This window comes from Nicotiana tabacum, chromosome 3 (assembly GCF_000715075.1).
Source record: "Nicotiana tabacum cultivar K326 chromosome 3, ASM71507v2, whole genome shotgun sequence".
Classification (NCBI taxonomy): Eukaryota; Viridiplantae; Streptophyta; class Magnoliopsida; order Solanales; family Solanaceae; genus Nicotiana; species Nicotiana tabacum.
In genome coordinates, this window is record NC_134082.1 from 101,938,371 (window position 1) to 101,947,641 (window position 9,271).

The 9,271-nt window shown below is 35.1% G+C and overlaps 1 protein-coding gene across 4 annotated transcripts; it reads left to right on the forward strand.

Moving 5' to 3' along the window:
• Nucleotides 1–2,345: 2,345 nt before the first annotated feature.
• LOC107804678 (autophagy-related protein 101) lies at nt 2,346–8,586 on the forward strand. Of its 4 annotated transcripts, none has more exons than XM_075249697.1 (8): nt 2,346–2,500; nt 2,591–2,627; nt 3,507–3,592; nt 5,407–5,502; nt 5,813–5,975; nt 6,079–6,241; nt 7,809–7,928; nt 8,252–8,586. In XM_075249697.1, exons 1-8 carry the CDS (start codon nt 2,468–2,470, stop codon nt 8,328–8,330), a joined length of 777 nt encoding a protein of 258 aa, XP_075105798.1. In that variant the 5' UTR covers nt 2,346–2,467; the 3' UTR covers nt 8,331–8,586. The 4 variants fall into 4 exon arrangements, 3 of the variants coding, with proteins under 3 accessions (XP_075105798.1, XP_016484088.1, XP_075105799.1); XR_012707673.1 differs by having other exon boundaries at nt 2,347–2,500; nt 7,801–7,928; nt 8,252–8,584; XM_016628602.2 differs by lacking the exon at nt 8,252–8,586 and having other exon boundaries at nt 2,347–2,500; nt 7,801–8,163.
• The last annotated feature ends 685 nt before the right edge of the window (nt 8,587–9,271 follow it).

Consider the following 9,271-nt stretch of genomic DNA (forward strand, 5'->3'; position numbering starts at 1 on the left):
TTTTCAATGACTTTGCAAACGCTAGCTATTTTTTCAATTGCCAGTCCGAAAACTGGCTAGTACGTTCTATTTTTACAAGCTAGACTATGTAGGAAACCTGAGCAAAATTAGAGGGAGAAATTCAAAAATAGCTAGATTTACAAGTGGTCATTCAAAAATAGCCACAGCTTCAAAAGTAATCGAAATTTAGCCACTTTTCATGTAAAGGTAAATCTGAACGAAAACAGTGTTCAAAATCCGAAAAAATACTCCAGTATAATATACTAGAACTCCAGTATCCAGTATATTATACTGGAGTTCTAGTAGAATATATCGGTCCAACATAAAATACTGGAGATTGGAGCACCGGTGCTCCAATATCTAGTATATCATACTGGAACTTTCCCCGTGTTGGAGTTCCAGCATAATATGCTGGAAGTTCATACACAGGTGCACCGATCTTCAGTATATTATGCTGGAACTTTCCGTGTTGCAGCAAAATAATGGCTATTTTTCATTGACTTTGCAAATACTGACTATTTTTGAATGACTAGTTCGAAAACTGGCTAGCCCGTACTATTTTTACAAAATTAGAAGTGTCAAATTCAGCCCACGACAGTATATGCCCAAGCCGCCTAAATTTGGACCGGGTTGGGCTGAGCATATATCCATTGACGGACCATTTTGGTTAGGCCCATTGCCCAATTAACTCATCTAAAAGCTTAATGTGTAGACCCATGCTGTCCAAATTCTCATGAAAGTAGAAATCTAGGTAAGGATAGAGTAATCACAGATGAACCACAATTAATCTTTAAAATTCAGTTTATATCATTGTGTATGATTAGACCAAGTAGGATTTGAAGAATCAATTGGTACAATGCTTCAGTAAAATCTAGACCTCTTGTGCCTTACAGGCATATAAATATAAACCCCTACCCGCGCAATGAATCTATCAAAAATGCTTCCATTATGTCTCTCTCTATCCGCCTTTAACTGTTTCACCATTAGAGCTGTCATTCAACCACAAACCTAAGAAAATGAAATGAAATTTTGTCAGTATACTGTCTACAATGGCTTCATAGCTGGCTTGACTCATCTGGAAATTAGCAAAATAGCACACGTCATAGCTCTGTAGCTTGATGAACATCAACTAATTGGATAGACAAAACTTAGTGGTGGTAAACCACCATATTAATTCCTTTCACAAAAGAAGTATGATAAATGGGTCACATGACAACAAAAAAAAGCCGCATTCATGTAGGGTTCGGAGAAGGGCCGCACTCCAAGGGGTATGATATAGACAGTTTATACTAATGCAAACATTATTGGTTGCTTCCACACCTCGAATTCACGAACTATAAGTCACAGAGACAATTTTACCGTTATTTCAAGATTCCTTTGCTTTTGGGAGGGGAACAACAATTGGAAACGACTGCTAATACTCCGTAGGTTGAGGAGCAAAAGGAGAAATCCGCCCGAGGAGGGGCTCGCATCTGATTAGTTAGTTGGTGAGACAATAGCTTATTAAGACGATGATCAATAACTGATCCGAAAGGATGATCAGCCACACTGGGACTGAGACACGGCCCAGACTCCTATGGGGGCCATGACAATTAACGACAATATGACCAGATGTCTCGCTAGATTGACTCTTCCAAATTTGTTTAACTACAGGATCTAAACCATATTCCACCAGACTACTAGTAATCACTAAAGTTGCTGCTAAGATTGAATATAAGTAATATGGTGATATTGTGAAACTTTATCACTAATAGTGGCAAAATAGATTAAAAAAATGGTAATAATTATTCACCCATATTATCCACTTAAAAATGTGTTGGATAATGAACTTTATAAAAGTGTGTCAAATATAGATAACATCCATATTATCCAATTAAAAAATAAATACTTAATGAATAACCAATGTATTTAAGAAAATTCATTGATAGTGTAAATAAGAAAATATAAGCAAATTTAATTCGTCGTTCAACAACCAAATTGACATCTTAATTTTCCCTTATTCTAAATCTTAATCAAGGATTATGATCTATTAAAACTTCTGAAAAGAAATTTGGAAATGATATCATTTAATTGTTTGATTTTGAAGGGTTTGATTTACAAGTAGATCATAAGAAAATTGTTTCTTGAATAGCAAAAACAAATTCAATAACTTGATAATATATAAACAAACAATAGCTAGTCCAGATTCTTGATTTATTTTAATGACTATATACCGAGTCTTTAAGCAAAACATAAGATTTGCAAATAAGAGAAAGCAAGAAATGTGATGAGTCAGACGACACCAACCAAAAAATAAATAAATAGAGGAAGTGAAACTACAAATGTCGAAACTACCAGGGACTTGAGTGAAATTTAATCGGGTAAAACCGCCAGTACTGGATTATAAACAAAAATAACTTACAACTGCCAAGCGGAAGCCACTTGCACCGGAACGAACAACTTCACACAAAACTCCAGGCAAAGAATCATGAATTGTGAAATTTTCCAGCTGAAAGAACTGGTACGCTTTCGCTTTCCTCTGATATCGATTATGTAGTGAATTTTGACTTCGACCTCCATAGTTTTGACTTTGCAATGATTTCGATTGAAGGATGTGGATCAATTTGAGATACGAGAAGTTCTACGATGTGAGTCAGCTACTAGAATTTGCTGCTTTGTTTTGTAATTTTTATAATTTCTTTTGATTATGCATCAATTAATCCGTCATTTTTCAACTTATTGTGTCTGCGAGTAAGAATATTATTGCAATTTCGCCATTAATATGCGTAAATTTCGATAAGTTCATGTCATGGCGTGTTGGACTAAGAAGTTTCATCTGTGATCTCCTCAGATTTGTTTCGCATTATTTAATTTTACTGTATACCTGATGAATTATATAACCTAGTCACTAGACCTAATTTCTGGAATTGCGCCATGATTATTTCCGTTGAAGTTGGAAGTTCATTTGTGGCTGAAAGAGCGTTGAGAGAAGAGAAAACTACTTCTCTTGATGATCAAACCAAAGGAAAGTTATTAGATACTCTTATTGTAACAAAATTAGGAAAATATTGCATACTATTATAACTCTAGAACAATTATCATATAACTGCAGTAATTCACTAGACATGGTCATAAAATTATAGTGTGGGAGAAAATCATAAACGTTATGAATACAAATACTTCGGTTTCCTAGACCGGCGTAATAGAAAATAGAGTAATTTGACAAATACATTAGAATCATATACAGCGAGTTGCATTAGGTAAGATCTCTAACAGTACAAAATCTAGAGACTGAAGTTGAGTGTTTAACTTTAGCACGTGACTGAAGAGAGTGTTTATATTTTTCGTTTGTTCATCATTCTACAAGATAATGCTGTGGACAAAATTTGGGGGTGGGGGGCAGGTTCCGGTTTCTGATTGGTTTCATATTTTCGTATTGCAATCCCAGAATTCATAATGATTTTTTATTGTACTAAGGATCTTTGTGTAGCTCTTCCTAAAGAATAGAAAGGTGAAAATGGCTGCAGGCATTTTTCATACAATCGTGTTCCATAGAGCATTAGGTTTGGTGCAGCCAAAGGAGATTGATTTGGAACTTTTTGACATTACATATGTAAGTAATTTCTCAACTTTCAAAAAACTAGGTTGAATGTATTTATCTCTTTCTTCGTCCTCCTTAGTGTTGTGTATAGATCAATTGTTGGTAGTAACAAAGAATCTGGAACATGTGTTCCCAGGAGTCTTGATTGATTCAAAGATGTGTCAGATGAAGTTGTGCACTTTGTAAAGGAATAGACCACTTCTATGCTCTTGGTACAATAGGTTTTTCACATAAATGTTGCTTTATGATACTGATATTTGAGTCGGTGCAATTTCTTTCAGTTGTTGTGTTTTCGATAAAATGTTTGCTTTTCTCTCCTCCCTGAGATTCCCTACGTATTATGATCTTATTGTAGATTCAAATTGGCAAAAATGTTGTAAGCATCTCCATTGCAAGTTTTGGTGATGCTTAATTAGGATAAAGAACAAATCCAGTATAGTTGGTTCGTCATAATCAAAGGACATGCCATCTACTAACAATACTACATATATCTGCCTTTTCATTTCTGTCTTTGTTTCCTTATGACTATTTTCTGAAAATGTTTTATTTTGAAGTATTCTGTAATTTTGCCCCCTAAAATTTGAATGGAATGTCAAAGCAGATCATTGGACTACTGCTGTTGGTTGAGTTAATGTTTTGATGCTGAAAAAATGTTGACTACATCCAGACGCGGCTCAATAGTATTGGAGGCCTAAAGCCAAGACGTTATAAGAGGCCTTAAACTTATTTAATAATTTTAGATATTTTTGTTGAAGTTTTTTTCTTTCTTTTTTACTTTTTGAGATGCAATTTCATTTTGACGGTGTAACCAACCCCTTTAATCTTTGTTGAAACATTACTAATCTTTGATAAGATTTTATTAAGTTTAATTTTGAATTTTTTCTTTTCACATGACCGTCAGCATAACTTACTATATAGCATTGCCTCCCAAAGTAACAATCAAGTAGAAATTTGTATTTAAAAAGAAGATATATCTTTTATGATCTAATTAGCTTGAAGCGTACCAACAGAGATCTTGAAAGAAAATATCTTACAAAGTTAGAGTTGTAAATAAAATTTATTCAAGTTGTAGTAAGAAGAACTAGAAAGTAACTGCGGATTTAATTGTCTTTCACTTTCATTTGAATTTATTCAACCAACTCCGATAAAAGACAACATAAAATATAAAACTATGTTATTAATGATTGGTGACAAGGTAGCAAAATATGGTTGAAAAAAATTCTTATCACTATTTAATAAATACAATTAATATTTAAATTACATATAAAAAGAGTATCTTTGGGGCCTCTAATTTTGTGAGGCCTAAAGCGGCCGCTTTAGTGGCTTGGGGGTTAAGCCGCCTCTGACTACATCTACTCTGTTCTTTTAAAATTTCATAGGCAAGAATCAACGAACTACGAAATGTGAATCCATTTCTGTTAGTTCACTTATTCATTAGATTCTTTTTTGCACATATAAGATTTTATGAACTCTGTGGGGACTATAATTAATTGAAATCAAATGTAAATAAGTTTCTAAGAAAGCAGAAGTTAATAAAGATTGGGTAAGATTCAAGATGACACAAACTCAAAGTGAAGTTAAACTAGCTACTGGCTAATATGGACAATGTCAATTATAACACATTAAACTAAGACAAGAAGTTGGTGTTATAGTCAGAGCTAGAGTGGTGTCCTTTGAATTGTGACAATCTGAGGTGATCTCAGTGTAATAAGTGATTGTTTTTTCAGTTTTAAGTCTTTCTCCTCTGGTGGGTCTATTCCAAGATATTGCCAATATTTACTGACATGATTTTTAGTTTCTTCTTGTTTTCATGTTAAATTAAGCAGGTGCAGTGTGGTGATGTTGAAGTTGAGAGGAAAATTGATGAGAAGATTACCCAGTTCATTGATAGGGTGGAGAAGCACCCCAACCGGAAACACCAGGTTTGTGGTAACTTGTCTGTTTGGGTGGTAACTTGTCTGTCTTGGCAATTTAGTATGCTTGCTCAATATTCTTTTCAATTTTTTCTTTTTTTACTTCGCTATTGATATCTGTTTTTCTTTAAATATGCGTATTCCTCCTGAGATTTTCTCATGATATCTTAGCGTCTTTTATTTCGTATTATTTACTTCCAAAACAGGCTGTATATTACTTCTGTTATGCCTTCTTACTCATAGACTTTTTGCAACTTAATTGCTGTTGGATTTAGTAGTGGCTAATGGAATTTCCTATTGGAATTTCACAATGATGCAGATCTGCTTGTCCTTCTATGAAGTAAGAAACAAACAGGCCACATGGTTCACAAACAAAGTTGAACGTCACTATTGGGAACACTGGTATGTAAATTTGAGTGTGGCTCATCATCCAAAAGCAGATTCTGGCAAGTCTCATCACCCCAAAGTTGTTAACGCGGGAGGTACTATCTTGTCTTTATTTCTTTGCCTTCTAGTTTCACAAATGCTCCAGTTTTTACATTTTTGAAGAGAGTTATAACCTTCTTTGTCTATCTATTATAACAGAGAGTGCATCTGAGGAGAGGGATGCTCAGCGCTCAGGACTGGAATCATCTCTTCGTGAAGTTCTGTTTCAGATCATCAAATTTGGAAATGAAAAGAAGGACCATATTCCCTCAGTACCAAATATTGAAGGTGCCTCGTTTCCCTTTGAAATCACTATCTCAAGGTAATTTTCTTTGTTTGTCTGAGTTATCAACATTGACTTATTTTTGGTAGTTATCGCTGGTCAAGGAAAATGCTTTTGCTAAGTTTCACTGTGCAAGCTATTATGTGGGCTATACATAAAGCTGTCACTGTTCAGTTCACTGCTGTAGCACTTCTGTTTTCTTACATTTGTTTGTTTCTAATTAGCGTTGATAGGAATTATGACTATGATGCAGATATTACCAGCATGAATATTTCTTCCATCAATTATAATTTGCCTTTTGTTGTATTGACCTTTGTGACTAGTTTCTCTTTACTCTGCTTTTAGGCATTGGGAAAAGGTTATCAGCTTATTCGATATCCTTGACCTTTTCTCCAAAAATCTCCTGACCCCTTAAATATGATAGTTTCACAGGGACAAAGATTTATGAGTTCAACATCAGTTCCCCCCTTAAACCCCACCCACCCCCACCAAGTAGAGAGGAAAATAAAGTGAAAATATCAGTTTTGTTGAAATTATCTCATCTTTTGTCCCATGTAACCTTCGTGTTCCTCTTCTCCTAGATTTACCTTGAATAGATATCACGCCACTTCTTAGATGAGTCAGTTTTTCATTAAGGTAAACTGCATAATCAGATTTGGGCTTTCAATTTACCTTCTGTAGTTGTGGTATTATGTTTTTCATATGTTCTCATCTATGCATCTTATGATATGCAACCGTTCTATATTTTGTTCATCCACCTATACATCTTAAGGCTGGCAATCGTGCTACGTTTTGTTTATAGTTCTATGCTCTAGGGGCTTAAGTGAATCAGCATATAAAGATACATTCTTTTAGGATATAAAGCATTTGGGCTTCAGTTCATAGCTTCAATACTTGCTATGATGCCTTGTGTAAATCAAACACATCCAGGGTTCAGTTTTCTTCTTTTTATTTAATAGTTTTTATTGACTTACTTCCTCTTGCCGCAAGTTTGGATTTTTTAGGGGACCCAATTATTTAGAGACTTGTTCCTTTTGCTATTTTTTGCTGAAATCTAAAATCAGATCGCAGATTACATCACAAAACATGTGGAAATTAGCCATCAATGACTACTGAGGTTCCAAACAAGGCCCTAGATCGCTGAATTGACTCAATCCTGTGAATAGTATGATATGGTGTTACTACATTTTTGCTCTTACATTGAAACTATCCTCGACTTTGTGTTTGCCACAATTACAGAGACAACTTATCTAGTTGATGAAACTGTGGTGTATGTTATTCTCTCCTGCCAACCGTCCTCATTGTAATCAAGAAGTCTTGTTATCCCTTCCTCAACAAAGTTTGTGTAAAATAGAAATTAGAAGATCGACTTAGTAAAAATATAGTGACAATGTGACATCTTATCAAGCCTCTGATTTAAGCTACTTGTGGGAAGCCAAAAGTACTTTTGGAGGCTAGATGCAGTTTGTGTACTGGTGATAAACTAGTGGAAAGTTGAGTTCAATTGAAGCGCATACATAGACGCAAAGTTTTTTTTTTTTTTTTTTTATTATAAAGATGATTCCAATCTAGCTAAGTTATGTATTGCCTTCTTTTAGTTCATCAGATTCTGCTTTTGGGATGGAAATGCTCAAGAGAATGCTCCAGACAGGGCATCCAAACATGCTCAGCTGATTGGCAGTGCCGTAAATGGGGGCTGGTTCTCTTTTTCTTCTTGGTTGGTGAGGTACAATGCTTGTCATCTGATGTCTAACAATGTGAATATTCTGGCCAAAAGTTGTAAATGGGAGGCTTCTGACGACTAAGACAACTGAATGAAATGAAAAACCATATGTACATACCATACTTGTCCAAATTACAGTTGTTCTACTTTCTCGTGTTACTTACTATTTCTCTGTATGTACTTACTCTCAGATTAGCTATGGCGTAAAGAAATCAATACATGATGAATCTTTAACCACATTTTGATAATTTTGCGAAATACTTTCTCTTTGTCCTTTGTGGCGTTTCTCATTTTCTTAATTATTTTATTGCTTGTTTTTCCTATAGCAAATGCCCTTTGATCGAAATCAAAATGGACATGGTCATCTGGAGTTTGCAGTTGCACCCTGGGCTCCTCTTCCTTTAGGCCATTGTTTGTGTTTGGTTATTGTCTGATGTTTGTGATAGGGACTTGCTGATATGCTCCGGCTCCGCTCCTGAACTTCTATCCCATGAATTGCGTTTTGTACAATGAAGTCCATTGAAGTCTTGTAGAGCTGCTCATCACGGTCGGCCTGCCAAAAGTCTGCTTGTCTGCAACCCAAATGCAAGTCCTGCTTTAGGGTGAAGCACGCACCTAAAGCATGTGTTTTAGGCCTCCAATTTTTATTTTTTTTTGGTTTTTATGGGGGCGGGGGGGGGGGGGGGGGGGGGGGGCGGGGGCATTTTCTTTTACCACGAATAGGTTACTTTTATTTTTTTAATGAGTAATTTTAAGTATAAAAACAAATTTGTATATAAAAAAGAAGATAGCTTTTAGATGTGACACTATTGAAGTGAAATTAGTAAAAGATTGGCTTATATGAACCACTCTTCCAAATTTCATGCGTGAACAAAATATCTGATAAGTGAAATTAGAATATTCCCATTTCTTACCCTTTTTTTTTCCATCAAAAAACAGGTAAGCTATATTTTACATTATATACTCTCCTTCTTAGTTTGTTCAGGAGTCAATCTCTCATATAATATTTATACACTTCTATATTCCCTTTGTATGAGTCAAAATTAGGTCGAGTTTACTGAATGCAAACGAACGAGCGGAGGCCGAGGTCAAAACAAGGCACAATCCAGTGGCGAGGAGTAGCCCAGAGAGAGAGACCAGTGCCAATGTCGAGCAGAGAACAAACAACAACAACAGTTAGAATATTCCTATGATTACGAATAGGAATATTCCATTGAATATTCCCCCAATTATACTTTTAGAGTTTTCTAGGAATATCCTTTATAAATAAGAGGAGAGAGGGAACAAAAAGGCTCTCCGGGACTTTTATGAAAGAACATCTTGTAAAGAGTTGACTATCAATAATA

Bases quoted from the DNA above. Each gene is read 5' to 3' on its own strand.
- LOC107804678 (XM_075249697.1), top strand. From the start codon at position 2,468: ATGAATTGTGAAATTTTCCAGCTGAAAGAACTG. The intron at 2,501-2,590 runs GTACGCTTTCGC...TTTCGATTGAAG, and splicing joins TTTTCCAGCTGAAAGAACTG to GATGTGGATCAATTTGAGAT. The intron at 7,929-8,251 runs GTACAATGCTTG...TTTTTCCTATAG, and splicing joins TTTTCTTCTTGGTTGGTGAG to CAAATGCCCTTTGATCGAAA.